Below are 20,923 nucleotides of genomic sequence, written 5' to 3'. Positions count from 1 at the left end.
ACAATATACATTTACTTTATTCAACATCTCTAGATTCTCTACAGTAAAATACACTGCGCCAATGATTGTTGATGAATTCAGCCGCGGCCTGTGAGCTCAGGAAACGGGGAAATGGCTGTACGATACCGACTTGGGTTAAACATACATGAAACTTAAAGAAGTCACACATAGTGCCATCATGTTTGACACCAGTTGGAGCACTATCTAGTATCCGCAGATCAAATGCTCCAGCACATCTGTAGTTCGCAGCCGTACCATTGTCCCACACAACTACTACCTCTTCTGGGGACTCAAAATTCCTTACCGTACCAACATGTCCAAGAAGTCACACATAGTGCCATCATGTTTGACACCAGTTGGAGCACTATCTAGTATCCGCAGATCAAATGCTCCAGCACATCTGTAGTTTGCAGCCGTACCATTGTCCCACACAACTACTACCTCTTCTGGGGACTCAAAATTCCTTACCGTACCAACATGTCCGTCTCCACCATCTTGCTTTCCCCACTTCCAGTCTGGACCTCTGATTACCCGAGCTCCAACACCCTCCATGGCAAATCTATTGGCACGGGTACCTGAAGAACCTTCCATACTTGTGTGGTGGTTATGTAGAGGACTTGATAGTTGAAACGTCCCCTGAATTGTAAAACTTTTGGATTACAGGTCAAAGTGACAAGATGTCATTCAAAACACAAAAATGAAGAGTCTATCGAAAATACACACGGTCTTTTTACCTGGTTATTCAGGAAACGAAACAATAGGGTAACACTAAAATAAGTAACATATTATTCATTTTAACAAGGTATTTAATTAAAATAACTAATTAATTAGATAATTTAAATAAATTTTATTAAATTTCACAAATATCACATAAATAATAAATATACCTATATTTAATTTTGTTTATATTTGGAAAATTCAAGTTGATAACTTCACAACTATGATTTTTTTACCTCTGTGTTTCACAGAGGTCATGTTTCGTAGGCTCCGTTTACAAATTTCGTCGAAATACGATATAGGTAACCTTCTATATCTATGGATAGGTATAACTTTTTTTTTCTAATAGGTACCAAGAGATTCATTACCCAAATCTGTCTTCTTTTATGGACGTAACTAGTTTACCAATGAGTGAGAAACGAGGCAAAATAGGAAGTCTCCACATTCCACCCACAGCCCAAAAGTTCACTTGGGGGTCAAGTCAAATACCATCAAATGGAGTGGAAATTTATTTTTCTGACCTATACTACCGTTCTTCAATATAGAGATAGATTGCTTTAATAATATCGGACAATATACATTTACTTTATTCAACATCTCTAGATTCTCTACAGTAAAATACACTGCGCCAATGAATAAGTACCTTGTTGAAAATAATGGGAAGTGAAAAAACTTGGGTCTTTTGGTTTGGAATAAATCTGTAATAGGTAGTTTATTTTTTACTGTGTGGTATTTTAATTTAATATAAAACATATTATGTTTTGTAATCAATCACATGTTACAATTATTGAAAAAATTATTGAAATCTTTGTTTACAATTATTGAAATCTTTGTTTACATTACAAAGGAATGGTCGATAAAAATAAATAAAAACACCTAGGAATGTTATCTTAGCTTGTACGAAACAAGCCATGCCTATAGTGATACCAGTGAAAAAACTTGGGTCTTTTGGTTTGGAATAAATCTGTAATAGGTAGTTTATTTTTTACTGTGTGGTATTTTAATTTAATATAAAATATATTATGTTTTGTAATCAATCACATGTTACAAAGGAATGGTCGATAAAAATAAATAAATAAAAACACCTAGGAATGTTATCTTAGCTTGTACGAAACAAGCCATGCCTATAGTGATATTTCACAGTTCACATTTCCCAAGTACCATCAGATTCAGGACTGTCAATTTAACCTCCCAAGAGGACACTTGGATTTAAGCTACTTTAGGATTGGCTTGTGTCTGAACCAGTGATAGCCTGGGTATGTGATAGCCAGATATTGCAACAAAAAAATTAACTAAAATGTAAAATGATATAGGAGATTAGGTAAATACAGTAACTATTTTGGTCCAAATAAAAATCAACAAAATAATATTTAGCTATTGGAAATGACATCTGAGTAATTTGTTCTAATAGAGAGAAAACAGTATCATGGAAACAATATTTTTCTAATCGTCATAAATAACTGTACAAAAAATAAATTTCACTACCAATATAAATAAACTAAGGAAAAATAAAAATGATCTAGTGTTTCGAACTAAATTTAACTAAAAAAGAAGCGTGTGGATATGTCAAAAAATGCAAAAAATTAAAAAAAAATAATATAAAGGAATCATTTGTTATTAAAAATCTATAAATAAGGCTAAAATATTCGCTAAAAATTCTAATCCATAATATAATGAATTGATAAACATCTTAATATTTCAATAAAATTTGGTCAACAGTTTTACTACTTTCTAAAATATTTATAATAACTTTTGAATGTATTGACATGCTTAATGCCTAAAAGGTCCTTTCTGTCAATGAGAGGCACCAAAGGAATTATTTCATTAACTTTGAAAATAATTTTACCAACGGGTCGTTTAGGTTTAGACCTAGTAACCATGTCATCCCAAAGAAGTGGACTTTTCCTGCTAGAATATTGTTTGTCTTGTAAACAAAAAAATACCATTGCACTTGGGTACAATAATTATTATGCAGGCGAAAAAAGCAATGAAATTAAATAAAATATAATGATAAATAACCATTCTAATATGCATAAAAATTTGGAATTAAAGAGTGTAAATATAAATTGGTTTTAAACCAAGTCTCTATGTATGAAACACGCTCCAATATTATTCTAGCTTTCTAATATGCATAAAAATTTGGAATTAAAGAGTGTAAATATAAATTGGTTTTAAACCAAGTCTCTATGTATGAAACACGCTCCAATATTTAAAATACACAATTAAAATACATGAAGTAGGTAAATGTATTTCTACCATGAAGGTATTTTTACATCTGATCAATGTTCTAAAAAAGTATACAAACACGTGTCAGTTAATAATAGTAAAGAAAAGGAAATGGGTATTTTGGTGTTTTTTTTCGAGTTGTTCGTAAAATATAGTTTCTATCCAGGCACTAATAAAATGTATCATTAGACTTTAACGTAAGGCAGTTTTTTCTTCAAAATATTTAATAAATATATTATTTTAAAACAGTATTTATCTATGATAAATAATAATTAAAATTTAACTATAGTTTCTCTAATAAAAATAAAGACTTTTTAACAAAATAAATAATTTTAAATTAGGATGAGAAACAAGAAGCTTTGGTTCTTTTGAATTCAATTTTATATCCAAGAGATAAAAACTCGAAGAGTCACCTAATCAAATAAAAATAGGAAATTAAAAAAAAAAAATGGCTTTCTTCCCCCATAAAATGTTAAATTCGTTGAAATAAAATAAAAAAATCTAGATGAAATAAAATAATTTACCAATAGAGATAGTATAAATATGAAGCTTAACTTACGAGATATTACAAATTGGAAAGTATAAATTATCTACTAGTAGAAAAATGTAAAGATATTTACAAATGCTGTAGGAGCATCAGGAACGTTTTATTTCATGTGTCTAACTTGAACCAAACCAAAATAATTTCATATAACGTTAAGTTTGACAGATTTCAAGTTATGTTTACACAGGCTAGGTGAAATATGTATAGGTCTAGTCAGGTTTAAAACAACTGTCTCTGTTTGGAAAACGGATATATTGCACGTGAGAGTAACATATGGTATAGTCATGACTCATGAATCAGTGAACAAAGAACACTTCTTAATGTATAAAAATCTGTGCCACTTTTTTTAAGGGCTCATAGCTTTATAAGCACAATAAGCACAATCAACAATATATTGTGGAAATCCCAGTCACCAAGGTTAGATTGTAAGGGATAAAAAAAGTGACCACAGTGGAATATTTTGGATTAGGAAAAATTTCCATTTCACATAAATAAAATACCCCTGGCTAGGTGAAATATGTATAGGTCTAGTCAGGTTTAAAACAACTGTCTCTGTTTGGAAAACGGATATATTGCACGTGAGAGTAACATAGGTAGCAAATAGGTTTAATACCGTCAGACACAAGACTAACAAGATATAAACATCTGACATCATTTTCATGTTTAAAAACTTAATAATAAAATTGCACTTCTCAAAACAAAGGCACTTGGGGGAAAATAAGCAGGTCATCAGCAGAGAGAAACAGTCAATAAAATTTACTGACGAGTGACCCAAAGCCAGTGACAACAAGAAGTACTTGTACAAGTTGTACATTTAAAAATAAACAATAAAATAAAATAAGGGGTCACAGAAGAGTAAGTGCAATGAACCACAGGTAGTTCTGAGTATTCCATTTTGTATTGAACTTGTTTTCAACATAGTGCTACTTGCTACTTGGCTACTGCACAGAAAAGGTTTGAATTTTTGATTTGAAAGTAAAAGTGTTTCAAAAGGGTAAGTTACCTTCAGATGATTCCAATCATAGTTGATCCTGGGCACTTGGAATGGTAAAGAAGAAAAGTTATCATGAAAATATTGTTGTGCTAACAGAAGATGTCGTTTTCCTTTCGCGTGAGCTTTGACATCATGTAATCCGCCGTGACTCACTGGGAAAACTTTCTTGCAATACAAACAGAATGCTTTGTGAGGATCCTCCTCTACTGGTATCAACCAAGGCGAAAAATCTTTTTTCAAAGTCCACTCTGGAATAAATTTACACTGACGACGTTTCTCTGGACAAATATTTGAAAACGATGGTGATGTTTCTTCCTGCGCCATATTGTTTTGATAATAAAGTGTAAACAACCAATGGGATTATCAGAGAAGTAAAAACATTTTTGTGTGCGAGTTTTTTTCTTCTTTCAAAAAATACAAAAAAGAACGAGGAGAGAGGTTGCTACATTAGGCTCGTTGCCTTTTTACTTTCTATTATTTTTTTTTCTAATAGTCCCTCCATCCACCCCTGGTGGGCGATTGAAAGGGGGCACCTGCCGGCTTTCTCCTCAATTCCCCAGTTGCCTGTATTGTATTAACATGTCCTTTTTTTAGTATGTCCGAGACAGACTTGTACTTTCCAAAAAAAAAGTATAAAAGCGAGACACATTGCTTGAATAGGTATAGGTACCTAGTTTTCATAATAGGTGCTGGGACTGTTTGGTCAGCGCAAGTGGCAAGAGCAAGGATGTAAGCTGTTGAAATATTGTTCAGAATGAATAGAAGTAAGGTCCAAGTTTTTACAATCTACATATGATTGCAATTATTTTGGTCCACTCCATAGGAATCGAACCCAGGTCTTTCTCCACCACAAGCAAACACATCATTGGCTGTTTTGTGGGGGAAATGTTCAATCATATGCTAAAGTTCCCGGTGTACTCACGGGTATTTGGTGCAGTTAGTAATGGGGTAGTCTTCCTGGAAGCACTGGGTCTCTAGTAAATTGAAATACATGTATCCCACCATCTGGGAAGGTTGATCTCCCGTGTCAGCCGCCGTCTTCAAACAGTCGTAGAACTTCTTGTCACATCTGCAGTGAACTCTGAGGACAAAAATACCTATGTCATGAAGTAATTCACGGAAGGAGTGCGGTCGCGTCCCGCCCCGCCTAGTCAAAACAGTTGGACAGTAATGTGAATTATATGTATATTGTACCAGCCTAGTTAGTTTTGAAGGTAGTGCGCCTGCATTGTAACAGATAGGGTTTTATTTTTCCCCGGGGCGAAATTTCCTCAACAGACAAGACTCGCTACTGGTATCAACCAAGGCGAAAAATCTTTTTTCAAAGTCCACTCTGGAATAAATTTACACTGACGACGTTTCTCTGGACAAATATTCTACTGGTATCAACCAAGGCGAAAAATCTTTTTTCAAAGTCCACTCTGGAATAAATTACACTGACGACGTTTCTCTGGACAAATATTTGAAAACGATGGTGATGTTTCTTCCTGCGCCATATTGTTTTGATAATAAAGTGTAAACAACCAATGGGATTATCATTGGAACGGTCAGCTTTCTCCTATCTTGTGCTACTTCTCTCTTCGATTTCGGAACGATAAGACTTCCAGTATTACAGTTCTCGCTATCCAATATGTAGAGGTATACGAGTACGTTTCTTCTTTGAAATAAGTGAAGATGTCTCCACTTATTTCATGAATCATGTTTCATGCACCTACTCATTTACCTCCCGCCCCGACAAACACCGCAGATTCTTTACAAGACTCGTTCTTGGAACGGCCAGCTTTCTCCTATCTTGTGCTACTTCTCTCTTCGATTTCGGAACGATAAGACTTCCAGTATTACCTTTCTTCCAAATTACATTTTTCAAACGAAATATACCGGGTGAATACAGAACGTTTGTATTGGACACCCTGGATTCCGCGATTTCCGCGCCTCAAAATTTTCTTATCAGTCTCTTATCAATGGCGGCAATTTGATTTTTGAAGCTACCTTTATACCTACCCAGAAGATGCCTTAACACAAGTGCTCAAGCCTTCCTATCCCTACTTGAAGTAGACTGCATTTTTTTTTTTTTTTTTTTTTTTTTTATACTTTGAAGGGATTTTGAACCTTTAATTCATTACTATCAATAGCCCCAGTCTATATCACATTCTCGATTAATTTCAATTTTCCAAGTAAGCTTGAAGGGTTTTCCCCCTTCTGAAATAGACTAGAATTTTTTTCTAATCTGATGAATTTCTCTCACCTACAGGGTCAAAGAGTTCTGGTCGGAGCAAGGTCCGTCGGAAATCCTCGGCAAACTTCGTCGTAAAGAGTTAACTCTGTTCCGTGCTGCCGAACTTCTCAATGTAACAGTTACTACTTTGGCCAACTATATCGCCACCCTACGACACCCCAGTCCCGAGTTCCTAGACGATTCCGGCCCTGATTACGAGGCCCCGTTGTCACTCTTCGGCGGCACGCCATCCCTAGCTCCAATGATGAAGAAAGAAATCTGCAGTACCGAACGTAATTGAAATTCCCCTGATCTCCATACCCCCAGCACGGAACAGAGTTAACTCTTTACGACGAAGTTTGCCGAGGATTTCCGACGGACCTTGCTCCGACCAGAACTCTTTGACCCTGTATGTGAGAGAAATTCATCAGATTAGAAAAAATTCTAGTCTATTTCAGAAGGGGGAAACCCCTTCAAGCTTACTTGGAAAATTGAAATTAATCGAGAAAGTGATATAGACTGGGGCTATTGATAGTAATGAATTAAAGGTTGCACTCTACGATTGTACACTTTCAGTCAGTCCCATTCATGGCTGGCTTTAGCTCGGTTATTGGAACAGCTTAGGGGTAGAGGATCTTTTTCCATTATTAGTAGGAAAACGTCTTCCGTGAACGCGGTAACATTCTTTTCACAAATGAAAATCAGAAGTGTGGATTGCGAAGATGGAGCCGACATTTTGAGAATGATTGTACACTTTCAGTCAGTCCCATTCATGGCTGGCTTTAGCTCGGTTATTGGAACAGCTTAGGGGTAGAGGATCTTTTTCCATTATCAGTAGAAAAACTTCTTCCGTGAACGCGGTAACATTCTTTTCACAAATGAAAATCAAAAATGTGGATTGCGAAGATGGAGCCGACATTTTGAGAATGGAGTAGTTTAAAATCATTAAATAATAATAATAATAATAATTAAATAAAAATAAAAAAATAAAATAAGTGACCTATTTACCTGTATGGATGCTTGAGACATCCGTACGCATCTCTATATCGTCCATAGAGTGTTCCATAGGACACTCCCATGATCTCGGCTGCTTGTTTCATTTCCAGCTCTTTGTTCTTGATCGCTTCCATCACTCGGCGAGTGGAGTTTTCCTCCCAGAACTGAGGACGTCTACCGCCCTGGTCCAGAAAGTCATTCATCTTCACCACGTAGGAATATTTCGAATAGTCGATGGTTTTCTCTGTTGGATAAGGACAATGGGACATGAGTTATTTATGTAGTTGCCAAAATTTTTAATCCCCAGGGGTAAAAACACACTACCATTACGTCACATCAAGTATGGGGAGGAGTAAAAGAGATGTAGTTCAAAGTTTTCCTATAATGTTGTAGGTAATTTCGTTGAGGACAGACACACGTGTGGCTCTACCTTTAGTCTTACCTTCAGTACTGGTGTTGGTTTTGCTGCCATCATCATCTTCTTGGCTATCCAACAATGACGACATGAGTTATTTATGTAGTTGCCAAAATTTTTAATCCCCAGGGGTAAAAACACACTACCATTACGTCACATCAAGTATGGGGAGGAGTCAAAGAGATGTAGTTCAAAGTTTTCCTATAATATTGTAGGTAATTTCGTTCAGGACAGCCACACGTGTGGCTCTACCTTTGGTCTTACCTTCAGTACTGGTGTTGGTTTTGCTGCCATCATCATCTTCTTGGCCATCCAACAATGACGAGAATGCACTCTGAGGAAACAAAAAATACAATAATTGTCTTTAAAATGTTTTACTTACAGTCTGGCTGAGGGACTATAAACAGAGAGAAGATCAGCGTCTAGCTAGGGGACTATAAACAGGGAGAAGAGAAGACTAGCCCAAAGTTCCTCACGCTATATCAATAGCGAAGGTTGACTGCGAAGGGCATCCCACTCGGAAAATTTTGATGCCAAAACCAGTTGGCCTCAAAGCGATCACTCTAAAGCTGATTGAGAGGCCGACGACAAACGCCGACCCCATCTGAACATGGGAAAAGGTGAAGAAGAAGAAGAGAAGAAGAAAATGTATTTACTTACCTACTCTCTAAAAAATAGAATAATTATGAGAAATTTAGAATAAATCAAAAAAATTGAAACATCGATAATGGAATTTACCCAGTTTGTTGCCATCAACATGACAACAATATGCAACAAACTGGGGTTATTCTTTGTCTAGAAAAATATTTGGTCTGACTTTAACCAACTTCATGACCCTACCGTGGGGTTTTAGATATCCTACCAGTACTTACATTGGTCAAATGTGCAGGCATGCCCGGCATCTCAAACTCCTCATCCTCCTCCTCCTCTTCTTCATTTCCATTCTCATCCTTCCCCTTCTCTCGCTTTATCCGTCTTTCTCTTATCTCCTCCAATGTGCAGGCATGCCCGGCATCTCAAACTCCTCATCCTCCTCCTCCTCTTCTTCATTTCCATTCTCATCCTTCCCCTTCTCTCGCTTCATCCGTCTTTCTCTCATCTCCTCTTCATATTCCTCCCGGTCCTCCTCTTCCTCATCCGTGAATATGTTTCTTTCTTCATGCACATTTTCATCCTCCATATCTCCTGGAGTATCATACACGGTTTCCGGAGCGATAGGCATGGGCATTTCATCATAATCGTCTTCGTTGAGATCTCTGTTATCATTATCACTCTCGCTGTCCTCTTTATCCATATCATCCATTTGTTTCTGGCCGTATTCTTCAGTTTGTTCATGGGCGGTGTCTTTGTTTCCTGTGTTTTGTTCGTTGGTCCCCTGGTTGTTGTGGTCAATGATTTCTATATCGTCGTCTTCTTTGTCCGCGTGCTCTGGGTTCTGTGTTGGCTGGAAATAGGGGAAAGGAGTGTAAATTAATAGTAGTACCTCTGAACTTGTTAATGTTCGCTCCCGGAACGGCTGGCCGATTTCGGGACGTTAAGACCTTAACATTTAGTCTTTTTTTTAACTTCAAATTTCAATTTTTCAAAAGAATTACCAACTTTTCTCAACTTACCACACCAGAGGGCGTTTTGTTCCAAGACATGGGCACATTAGACTCCTCACTCAGACGAGGTCGTTTAGCTGGAGACGTGCACATGTCTTCCTCATTTTGATCAGTTCCCTCATCGTCTTCTGCTTCCTCTTCTCGAGTTGTGGAGGAGGGTTGGTTATCTCTCCAGGAGACCTCAGCCAAACATTTTGATCAGTTCCCTCATCCTCTTCTGCTTCCTCTTCTCGAGTTGTGGAGGAGGGTTGGTTATCTCTCCAGGAGACCTCAGCCAATCCTTTGATCCTCAACTCTTCTGCGGTTTTCAGGAGGGTTGTGAGTTGTGTCTGTGTGATTAGAAAGGAGATTTTAATAACAACATTAGGATGAACAATTAGTATCTTCGATGACACAGTTTAGAACCTCCTTTTCCCAAATTGACAGCCTTTAAACTTTTTTTTTTTTACTGGTAATAAGTCACATAATAATTTTTCTGGGTCTCTAATCAAACAAAAGATAGTAGGTACCTAGTATGTACCCCTCTAAGTTGCCCAACCTTAGCATCAGCACCACTGGGACTTCATATTGGTTTTATTTCAAATAAACTGAAATCTGTTCATACATATTTCTTAAATACTTTTTGGGTATTCAAATTCTGATAAATTTTCATACAAAGCCAATCCTTTGATCCTCAACTCTTCTGCGGTTTTCAGGAGGGTTGTGAGTTGTGTCTGTGTGATTAGAAAGGAGATTTTAATAACATTAGGATGAACAATTAGTATCTCCAATGACACAGTTTAGAACCTCCTTTTCCCAAATTGACAGCCTTTAAACCTTTCGGTCTTTAATTAAACAAAAGATAGTAGGTACCTAGTATGTACCCTCTTAAGTGACCTAGTAAGTACCCTCTAAGTTGCCCAACCTAGCATCAGCACCACTGGGACTTCATATTGGTTTTATTTCGAATAAACTGAAATCTGTTCATACATATTTCTTAAATACTTTTTGGGTATTCAAATTCTGATAAATTTTCATACTATTGTACAAGACATAGGTACAAAACGTCCTGTACAATGTCTAGGATTTTCCATAACTTACATTTTCTATTTTAATTTCACCCTTGTACATAAACTGAACTAGAGCTCTCAAATCTTCAAACCTCACATCTTTGAACACAACAATTGGGTTGGTCTCATCGTGCTGGGATAGGATAGCATCAAAGTAAGTACTACATGCTGACAGCATTACCTGAGAAGAAAATAAAGATTATTATTAAGATGTGGCCATGATGAGGCATTTGTTCACTAAGGTAAAAAAGAGAAATATTTCATTACTTTTATCTGATAGGTAACCTTTCCAATAAAAAATAAAATGTTAGATTTCAATGTGATTTTAGAATTTGTTTGTATAGTCATGACTCATGAATCAGTGAACAAAGAACACTTCTTAATGTATAAAAATCTGTGCCACTTTTTTTAAGGGCTCATAGCTTTGTAAGTACAATCAACAATATATTGTGGAAATCCCAGTCACCAAGGTTAAGTAGATTGTAAGAAATCTGATATGACCTTGGTTGTAAAAAAGCTTCCTAGAAATGCCAGGCTCTTGAAACTTCTTTGACCTTCCAATCTCTTTGTTTTGATATTTTACTCTTTCCACTCAAGGATTAGAAAGAACCATTCTAAATTCTTACTTTGTGTGCTCGAATGTGTTTGCCCTCACATGCCAGTGTAACATCACAAAAACATTCTCTCTCCAAGAGCTGAGAAAACATAGACTGAAGGTTGGAATGATGGTATTTCCATCGTAGACAATACTGTTGACTTGACTCCATGTTGGTATGCTTTGAACTGTCTGCTGACTGGAATGTATTACTCGTGGAAATGTTTGAAGTGTTCACAGATACGTCTATTGATGGAAAATCAAATATTGGAGGCTGAAAAGGAGACAAAAGAATAGAGATATTTAAGTCAAGAATTACTTGTCATAAAAAACTGCATGGGTTCAAGGGAATTGATATTCAAAGCACCCAAAAGTTATTTAGGTACCTATTTAAAGTTCATGACATTTTATTAACCCACAGTCAGTAAATTTCATTTGGTGTTTCAATCAAAGACAACATAAAAACACTATGGTACTTAATATTCACTAGTAGTGGCTCCAATGTGTTAAAAACACTAAAAACATAAAAACACTATGGTACTTAATATTCACTAGTAGTGGCTCCAATGTGTTAAAAACACTAAAATTTGGTGTTTGTTCACATTACATAAAAACACTATGGTACTTAATATTCACTAGTAGTGGCTCCAATGTGTTAAAAACACTAAAATTTGGTGTTTGTTCACATTTTTGATGTTTGTTCACATTTTTGTTTTGGTGTTTTTAAAGGCCTAGACACACCAAAACCGCACGGTTTTTATTTTGCGGCTGCCGTGCGGCAACCAAGAGATTTTTTTCTTGCGATGAATTTTGCCGCTAGCGGCAGGAGTTATTTTTGATTCTTCTTTGGACTACTACCAAAAAATTCAACCGCGTCTTTTCAAATTTTTTCAAAAGTCGAAAATTTGTATTTTCTTTATCCCTTGAAATTTTGATAATAATTAATACTATGGACCAATTCCTAGTGGATGCATACCAATTCAGCTGGGGCTTGATGAACATAGAGTCTTGGAAACTTTCCAACTTTCAACAAATTTGAAAAGTCCCGGGATACCCAAAGAAATGCTTTTCCTCTATGGAACAAAAAATGTAAACAAACAAAAAAGAACGCAAAACCGCACGGCATTGCTGGCTTGATTTCCTTTGAAGAAATCGAAGTTTGAGGTTAGGTCTCGGAAACCGCAGCGGTCGCCGTGCGGGAAACCTCAGCGGTTTTGGTGTGTCAGCTCTCATATAAACATGGGTTGTAATACTCAGCGGGTTTTTGGTGTGTCTAGGCCTTAATTGACCATTAAAAACACCAAAACACACCAGAATAACCTACCTAGGGATTCATTTACATGAAAACTTTTTTCACTGGTTTTTGTAGCTTGTAAATTTGATAAAAGCACACTAGTAAATCTGCTCCCAAAAATGGAAATGTAGTCAGTATTTACCAAATAAAATAAAACTGCACAAATGAATAGAAAACTAAACTTGCTGATTTGTCACTAAACAAAATTCTTGAGGATTTCAAAATGAGGTTTTTTGAAAAACACAGGATCATTAAAATAACAGCAGTGACACTTCCTGGAAGCACTGGGTCTCTAGTAAATTGAAATACATGTATCCCACCATCTGGGAAGGTTGATCTCCCGTGTCAGCCGCCGTCTTTAAACAGTCGTAGAACTTCTTGTCACATCTGCAGTGAACTCTGAGGACAAAAATATGTCAAGTAATTCACGGAAGGAGTGCGGTCGCGTCCCGCCCCGCCAAGTCAAAACAGTTGGACAGTAATGTGAATCATATGTATATTGTACCAGCCTAGTTAGTTTTGAAGGTAGTGCGCCTGCATTGTAAGAGATAGGGTTTTATTTTTCCCCGGGGCGAAATTTCCTCAACAGACAAGGTTCGTTCTTGGAACGGCCAGCTTTCTCCTATCTTGTGCTACTTCTCTCTTCGATTTCGGAACGATAAGACTTCCAGTATTACCTACAGTTCTCGCTATCCAATATGTAGAGGTATACGAGTACGTTTCTTCTTTGAAATAAGTGAAGATGTCTCCACTTATTTCATGAACCATGTTTCATGCACCTACTCATTTACCTCCCGCACTCCCGCCCCGACAAACACCGCAAATTATTTTCTATTAATTTTCTTACCGGGTAAAGGGTGCGTTGTTTCGCAGTCCATGGAGAGAACTCTTCGCCAAGATGTATTCCGAGCAATGGTCATGGTCTCGACAGCACTTGTCTGTCTCTACATTGGTTCCTAGGTCATTGTAGTCGGTGGCAATGTCTCCTGCACCGCACCATTTGGTTCCTGGTAGAAAAAGAGGTCATATGACTCATATATGTAAAGATAAAAAAATCCACCGGATTAAAAGACCGATAAAAAACGCTTACCAAATCAAGAGAATTCAACTGTTGGTAGCATATAAGTCACACAAAACTTAATCTTGGATCTGGAGGTTGGTGGTTCGAGTCCAAGATAAGTAGTATGCTTAAAACAATGAAAAATTCCTGTCCTCCTTTCTACCAGAGAAGGTCAAAATAATTATAGACTTATAGTCCGACCATCAACGTTTCAGAGGACTTTACACACAGGTGTACCTACACAGGCAAAACCGTAACGAGGTTTCACTTTTGAGTAGGTACCTAGTACCTACCTACTTATGTAGGAACCCAATAGTTCTATGTAAGGAACCCCCCGTCATAAGGGGAATCCCCCTTATTTTCTGATGATGTCCTCTGATATTTTTGTCCTCATCATAGAGATAGGTAGGTAAAGAAAAGTACGTCCGCGCGAACTTCATGCACGCAAGTCATCAGCACTTCTCAAACTTGAGTCCTTGGGGACCTTGGCCCAAGGTCCTTGGGTGATGGTGATGATGTAGGTACAACCGAGGTTGTAGTAAGGACCAATGTCTATGGTCCTTCAGGCCCACCTCTTTGGCCAAGTGGTTAAGTACTGACACTCAATTAGGAGGTGCTGTGTTCGAATCCTAGCCAGGCCGGAAATTAGGCAAGGCCAGAGAATGTGTCTTGAAGTACTTGTAATGTGAAAGTGAAAAAAAAAAAATAAATAAATAAATAAATAAAATAAAATAAAAACTACTACCTATACCAAAAAGTCATGTACCTACCTTCTTTTTTTACTTAAGAGATAGATTTTACACGTCCCGTCCCCAATAAGACCGCCGCAGATTATTACTCTAGGTTGAAACACACGGTATATTATTTTTTTAATCTCCAACTTCCTATGGAGTGGACGTGTTTCAGGCGATGTCGATCAACTATATAGTGTAGGCGCTGTTTAACGTTTTATGCGGAATTCAACCCTTTTGAAAGTTAGGTACTGGCATTGTCCAATCAAAATAAGTAGAAGAATAAAACTGATGATCACTTACCAGGGAAGATCAAGTCACTCTTGTCGGATCGGTAACTGTCCTGGTTGGAATTGAAGTTACTATACTTGTTATTGTTATTTCCCTTCAAGTAATTGTACTTGTTGTGATTATACGCGTTTTTATAGTAGGACTGATCAAAGCTACGAACAGAGGAGATGAATACAAAGATGAGTAAAACACTCACAGGGAGAGCCCGGATAGACTTCATGGTGACGAGTAAAAAGTTTCAGTCCGGGGTTTGAATTTTTATGTCAGTCATGAGAAGGCATGTTGGGTCTGTGCAGTTTTCCAGTCACCAGTCGCGGATGTGGAGAAGGCGACCATCAACGTTTCAGAGGACTTTACACACAGGTGTACCTACACAGGCAAAACCGTAACGAGGTTTCACTTTTGAGTAGGTACCTACCTACTTATGTAGGAACCCAATAGTTCTATGTAAGGAACCCTCCGTCATAAGGGGAATCCCCCTTATTTTCTGATGATGTCCTCTGATATTTTTGTCCTCAGGTGGAGAAGGAAAATTTCCTTGGTGTTTCGTAGATTCGTGCTTAACCCATCTTTTGGGGCTGTCTGCCCCTACACCTAAGCCTCATCGCTTCCTTGGTGTTTGGGCGGAGATCAAGAAGCTTTCGTGTGTTAATTGAAGTGTTCCAGGAACGATTCCGACCTAAAAATTACTCACTTTTTACTTGGCTTGCAGAATATCTTGACAAACAGTAGGTACGACGAGACATTTTTTTTGCGCGCTCGGCGGAGTATAGAGTGAGTAGTGCATAGTCGGCCGTGAAAAAAATTGTTGACCCCCCGTACAAGTAGGTACCTGCACGCAAGTCATCAGCACTTCTCAAACTTGAGTCCTTGGGGACCTTGGCCCAAGGTCCTTGGGTGATGGTGATGATGTAGGTACAACTGAGGTTGTAGTAAGGACCAATGTCTATGGTCCTTCAGGCCCACCTTTGTGGCCAAGTGGTTAAGTAGTGACACTCAATTAGGAGGTGCTGTGTTCGAATCCTAGCCAGGCCGGAAATAAGGCAAGGCCAGAGAATGTGTCTAGTCCATGGAGAGAACTCTTCGCCAAGATGTATTCCGAGCAATGGTCATGGTCTCGACAGCACTTGTCTGTCTCTACATTGGTTCCTAAGTCATTGTAGTCGGTGGCAATGTCTCCTGCACCGCACCATTTGGTTCCTGGTGGGAAAAGAGGTCATATGACTCATATATGTAAAGATAAAAAAATCCACCGGATTAAAAGACCGATAAAACGCTTACCAAATCAAGAGAATTCAACTGTTGGTAGCATATAAGTCACACAAAACTCAATCTTGGATCTGGAGGTTGGTGGTTCGAGTCCAAGTTAAGTAGTATGCTTAAAACAATGAAAAATTCCTGTCCTCCTTTCTACCAGAGAAGGTCAAAATTATAGAGTGGACGTGTTTCAGGCGATGTCGATCAACTATAGTGTAGGCGCTGTTTAACGTTTTATGCGGAATTCAACCCTTTTGAAAGTTACTGGCATTGTCCAATCAAAATAAGTAGAAGAATAAAACTGATGATAACTTACCAGGGAAGATCAAGTCACTCTTGTCGGATCGGTAACTGTCCTCGTTGGAATTGAAGTTACTATACTTGTTATTGTTATTTCCCTTCAAGTAATTGTACTTGTTGTGATTATACGCGTTTTTATAGTAGGACTGATCAAAGCCACGAACAGAGGAGATGAATACAAAGATGAGTAAAACACTCACAGGGAGAGCCCGGATGGACTTCATGGTGACGAGTAAAAAGTTTCAGTCCGGGGTTTGAATTTTTATGTCAATCATGAGAAGGCATGTTGGGTCTGTGCAGTTTTCCAGTCACCAGTCGCGGATGTGGAGAAGGAAAAATTCCTTGGTGATTCGTAGATTCGTGCTTAACCCATCTTTTGGGGCTGTCTGCCCCTACACCTAAGCCTCATCGTTTCCTTGGTGTTTGGGCGGAGATCAAGAAGCTTTCGTGTGTTAATTGAAGTGTTCCAGGAACGATTCCGAACTAAATATTACTCACTTTTTACTTGGCTTGCAGAATATCTTGACAAACAGTAGGTACGACGAGACATTTTTTTTTTTGAGCGCTCGGCGGAGTATAGAGTGAGCAGTGCAGAGTCGGCCGTGAAAAAAAAATGTTAACCCCACGTACAAGTAGGTACCTACGTAAATTTTTAATCAAAATCGAAAAGATCAATAGAGAGAGGTTTTCCTGATAATGACAATCAAAACTCGGTTCGCCTAAATGAAGGACTTCTCAAACTATGATAGTTAATAAAATTTGTACATTTATATGCTGACAACCGGAGATGCAGACAAACCTACTATAATCTCTATAAGTCCTCTAGAAAATGGGATTAACCTTAGGTACCAACTTGAAATCTACCCCTAACAGAATCTGTAGTCGTTTGGGGACTTGTAATATAGGTACCTAATAAATTATTGTTCATGTTTTTTTTACCATGCAAAGTGTATTACTTCTACTGTTTATTTCCAGTACTACACCAAAATTTGAAGCTCCGAGACTGGCGCAATATTGATAGTATAGGTACCTATTTCCGCGGTTTGAAAACAATAGTTGTCCATCAGTCCCTCCACTTGGTCTTAGAGTCAAGTACAAACACATAGGTATTTATCAAATACGCCTATTCTATGTAGCTTCATAGATAGGTTACCCTTTATCTGGTTGACATTTTTGATGGATGACTGTTTGGTATTGTTTAGTGGTAGCGGAGACATCAGGTTCTTGTCTCTAAATGTCAAGAAATGTTCGTAATTATATGACTTACGACCATTAATTGCTTTTTAATTTGCAGGTCACCTCTGCTCATTTGCATGAGGTAGTTTATTGCATTGTTTATTCATAAACCACCTAACCACATCACTCCTATGACTTGGACACGAATCGGCCAAAACTAAAGTGGATTCTTGAGTGTCCTCATGTCCGCAATCTAATTTGACGTAGGTACCTAGGGCACTTATGTATAAATTCAGACGAGCCCTAATGTGGTCCTGGTAGGTATTGAGACAAAGTATGGAAACATTGGAAACTTTCATTCAGTTAATTAGGTAGTTATCATTGAAAATTTCCAATGTAGGTAGGTAGTCCATATTGCTAGTTCGCCGCACTATAGCCATGCTGCAGAGCTCTTCAGGAAGTTCAGAGACTCCGACCCGTCCCCTGTTCTTGAAAATTGAGCTGATAGACCTTTCAATCGACTGACGTTATAAGAAAATAGGTAAGGAAAAAACTTTCCTTTAAGATTAAAAAAAGAAAGTAAAAATCAATTAAAAAAATAGAAAGTAAAAAAAGTAAAAAATCACAAAAGCACAATACCGAACAAAAAACGATGGGAAAATTAGAGGAATAACTTACCCCTTGATTATGCAACATGGCAGCACCACCACCAGGATAGAGTTCAATGACCTTCGGGCTTTTGAATGATTTTCGGCATTCCTGACAAGGTCGTTCAATGAGGTGGAAAACAGTGGATACCGTGAGTGTGACGCAAAAGTGTAAAAGTGAAGCCGACTTTTGTCTGATAATGATAAGTACCATTAAATTTTATCTTCAGGTATTTAAAATTGAAGTTTTGTTAATTAAAATAAGTTTAAGGTATTCAGTAATCCTAGGACAAAATATAAATATTTTATTTTCCCATGTTTTATCTTTCAGATCTCGATCCCGCCAAATTTTACAATATTTGTGTACGTGTAAACGGACCTTTTACTTTTTTGCCTCTGTGCATTGAGATGAAGTTAGCCAAGGATCGTTCAAATTTTCTTTTTCCTTTTCTTCATTTCTTCATGTCCCTGAAGTTACAAACGTTGGTAGAAAAAAGTTAGAGGAATTTCGTCCAAATGTGACATACATGGTTGGAAAGCTCGTTTTCTCAGCTTTCTAAATAATATACTTTGATCAAAAATTAGATGTCGGAACACAGTTCAATTCGCTCACCAACGATTCAAGTCACGACCTTAGATGCAATCAATTTTCACATATTGGTACATAGGTACTGATTTTCTCTAATCACGATCGAATAAACTACGGGCTAAAAAATTCCCGGAGGGACGGACCCAGCTTGTTTATTTATGTACAGGCCTAATAGGTAAGTATGTACCAGTTGTACCACCTACCTACAGGTATTTATTTATTTATTTATTTTTTACCAGCTGATACATTTTTATGGCTGTAAATTTATGTGAATTGAAAATTTCTCTTGGCTGAATTGCCAAAACCAACAAAAAATATTTGATATCACAGAGACACACATGACATAAATATATGCCAATCTACCTACTTCCCTACTTAGGTACTGAATTAGCTAGGTACCTTTCGTGGTTTCGTGTGTAGTTACCTACGTTATTTCAAGGTACTGACTTGTATACCTAGGTACTTTTTAAGCATTTTTAAATTTGGGCTAAGTGTATACCTTTCTATCATGGATTTCTATACCTCCTCTACCTCTTAACATTTATCAGGTTTAAAAGAGAGACATTGATTTAGGTACACAGCTAATACACAGTAGGTATTGTGCTATAGTTTTAGTTTTTTTTTAATATCTATAAATTAAATAATAATTATTATCGAACATAAAATAGGGTACCTACTCGGTACTTGGACATAGGTATAATTTTCTCTCATATTTTTATTCTTTTCTGTATCTAACGGTAGTTTATTATTTATTTTTATGCTTGAAGTAACATAACACAGAGATACCCATAGGAACAACGCAAGAATTTTCTTCAGTCCTCTGTCTGCAGTCTGCACTAGAGGTACCAGCATGGTTAATAGTTTTTTGATGCGTGGACCTAGTAATTCTAGTGACTAAAGTCTCTGAGTCCAGTGAGTTCAACCAGTGGAAAATTGCCAACTAGAATATAAAACCTATTTACCTGCGAGTAGGTATACCTAATAGTAAAGTTGTATAATGCATATTGGCAGCCTAGTAAGCTTGGAGAGTGGCGCGTCTGCCTTGTAAGCGCTAGGTTGCGGGGTCGATTCCCGCCCATGACGGATGGATTTTATCCCCAACGGATACGGTTCGTTCTCGGAATAGCTGGCTTTCTCCTATCCTGTCTGCTGTCTCCCTTCTTCGCTTTTGGGACGATAAGACCTTAGCATTTACATTTCGAAAACACTTGTTTACTCAGAGTAATGTAACCGAAGGCCCCTCAGCCAACTGCATTCATTCCTGGAATCGAGCTTATCAACTTAGGTAGGTAAAAAACAAAAATTCTCACAAGTAAAAAGTTGTCGGTAAAAAGTACGTGTGTTATGAACACATTTTATTTTGAAGTCACTCTAATTTTTAACTTGAATAGAACATGGGCACATCGAACCATTGATAGACTTTGGGAGCTTCCGTGTTTTGATAGTAGAGGGCACACCGGTTCGAATTCCTGAAATGGAGCAAAAAATTGGTAACATTAGGGAGGTTGGAAAAGAGGATCCCAGAGATGAAACAGTTGCTGCATTAGGCTCGTTGCCTTTTTACTTTCTATTTTCTATTTTATATATTTTTTTTTTTTTTTCAAATAGTCCCTCCATCCACCCCTGGTGGGCGATTGAAAGGGGGTACCTGCCGGGTTTCTCCTCAATTCCCCAGTTGCCTGTATTATAACATGTCCTTTTCTTAGTATGTCCGAGACAGGCAAGGATGTAAGCTGTTGAAATATTGATCAGAATGAATAGAAGTAAGGTCCAAGTTTTTACAATCTAGATAGGTATGATTGCAATTATTTTGGTCCACTCCATAGGAATCGAACCCAGGTCTTTCTCCACCACAAGCAAACACATCATTGGCTGTTTTGTGGGGGGAAATGTTCAATCATATGCTAAAGTTCCCGGTGTACTTACGGGTATTTGGTGCAGTTGGTAATGGGGTAGTCTTCCTGGAAGCACTGGGTCTCTAGTAAATTGAAATACATGTATCCCACCATCTGGGAAGGTTGATCTCCCGTGTCAGCCGCCGTCTTTAAACAGTCGTAGAACTTCTTGTCACATCTGCAGTGAACTCTGAGGACAAAAATATGTCAAGTAATTCACGGAAGGAGTGCGGTCGCGTCCCGCCCCGCCAAGTCAAAACAGTTGGACAGTAATGTGAATCATATGTATATTGTACCAGCCTAGTTAGTTTTGAAGGTAGTGCGCCTG

At 37.7% G+C, this 20,923-nt stretch overlaps 4 protein-coding genes and 1 pseudogene across 4 annotated transcripts in view; all 5 read right to left on the bottom strand.

Annotated features, from left to right (window-relative positions):
- Positions 1 to 16: 16 nt before the first annotated feature.
- On the bottom strand, positions 17 to 842 carry LOC113466858 (annotated as a pseudogene).
- Positions 843 to 5,399: 4,557 nt separating this feature from the next.
- LOC103507859 (protein tramtrack, beta isoform) lies at positions 5,400 to 12,828 on the bottom strand. The gene is made up of 10 exons (XM_008472375.3): positions 12,680 to 12,828; positions 11,387 to 11,629; positions 10,792 to 10,941; positions 9,801 to 10,040; positions 9,273 to 9,551; positions 8,980 to 9,096; positions 8,372 to 8,441; positions 7,705 to 7,936; positions 7,018 to 7,103; positions 5,400 to 5,560 (listed from the first exon to the last, which is right to left on the bottom strand). Exons 2-10 carry the CDS (start codon positions 11,525 to 11,527, stop codon positions 5,400 to 5,402), a joined length of 1,476 nt encoding a protein of 491 aa, XP_008470597.2. The 5' UTR covers positions 11,528 to 11,629; positions 12,680 to 12,828.
- Positions 12,829 to 12,900: 72 nt separating this feature from the next.
- LOC103507865 (phospholipase A2-like) lies at positions 12,901 to 14,965 on the bottom strand. Its single transcript, XM_017443506.2, has 3 exons — positions 14,744 to 14,965; positions 13,497 to 13,656; positions 12,901 to 13,048 (listed from the first exon to the last, which is right to left on the bottom strand). The coding sequence occupies exons 1-3, from the start codon at positions 14,949 to 14,951 to the stop codon at positions 12,901 to 12,903; spliced, it is 516 nt and encodes a 171-aa protein (XP_017298995.1). The 5' UTR covers positions 14,952 to 14,965.
- A 766-nt stretch (positions 14,966 to 15,731) lies between these two features.
- LOC108252218 lies at positions 15,732 to 16,512 on the bottom strand. The gene is made up of 2 exons (XM_017443505.1): positions 16,305 to 16,512; positions 15,732 to 15,931 (listed from the first exon to the last, which is right to left on the bottom strand). Exons 1-2 carry the CDS (start codon positions 16,510 to 16,512, stop codon positions 15,732 to 15,734), a joined length of 408 nt encoding a protein of 135 aa, XP_017298994.1.
- A 3,501-nt stretch (positions 16,513 to 20,013) lies between these two features.
- Positions 20,014 to 20,923, bottom strand: part of LOC103507864 (phospholipase A2-like) — a 1,481-nt gene continuing 571 nt past the window's right edge. Inside the window, exons 2-3 of the mRNA XM_026822620.1 lie at positions 20,627 to 20,785; positions 20,014 to 20,169 (exon numbers count right to left, since the gene is read on the bottom strand). Of these exons, the coding sequence (XP_026678421.1) occupies positions 20,079 to 20,169; positions 20,627 to 20,785 (250 nt within the window). The 3' untranslated portion in view covers positions 20,014 to 20,078. The remainder of the gene's footprint in view (positions 20,170 to 20,626; positions 20,786 to 20,923) is intronic.

The sequence above is a fragment of the Diaphorina citri genome, unplaced genomic scaffold (assembly GCF_000475195.1).
Source record: "Diaphorina citri unplaced genomic scaffold, Diaci psyllid genome assembly version 1.1 scaffold347, whole genome shotgun sequence".
NCBI lineage: Eukaryota > Metazoa > Arthropoda > Insecta > Hemiptera > Psyllidae > Diaphorina > Diaphorina citri.
Note: the sequence above shows the minus strand (reverse complement) of the source record. Positions and strands in the feature narration are given on the sequence as shown.

Bases quoted from the DNA above. Each gene is read 5' to 3' on its own strand.
- LOC108252218 (XM_017443505.1), bottom strand. From the start codon at position 16,512: ATGAAGTCCATCCGGGCTCTCCCTGTGAGTGTTTTACTCATCTTTGTA. The intron at 15,932-16,304 runs GTAAGTTATCAT...TTTTCCCACCAG, and splicing joins GAGTGACTTGATCTTCCCTG to GAACCAAATGGTGCGGTGCA.
- LOC103507865 (XM_017443506.2), bottom strand. From the start codon at position 14,951: ATGAAGTCTATCCGGGCTCTCCCTGTGAGTGTTTTACTCATCTTTGTA. The intron at 13,657-14,743 runs GTAAGTGATCAT...TTTTTCTACCAG, and splicing joins GAGTGACTTGATCTTCCCTG to GAACCAAATGGTGCGGTGCA. The intron at 13,049-13,496 runs GTAAGAAAATTA...TTTTGTCCTCAG, and splicing joins AACAACGCACCCTTTACCCG to AGTTCACTGCAGATGTGACA.
- LOC103507859 (XM_008472375.3), bottom strand. From the start codon at position 11,527: ATGGAGTCAAGTCAACAGTATTGTCTACGATGGAAATACCATCATTCC. The intron at 10,041-10,791 runs GTAAGTTATGGA...CTAATCACACAG, and splicing joins GTGAAATTAAAATAGAAAAT to ACACAACTCACAACCCTCCT. The intron at 7,937-8,371 runs GTAAGACCAAAG...CTTATCCAACAG, and splicing joins AACCAACACCAGTACTGAAG to AGAAAACCATCGACTATTCG.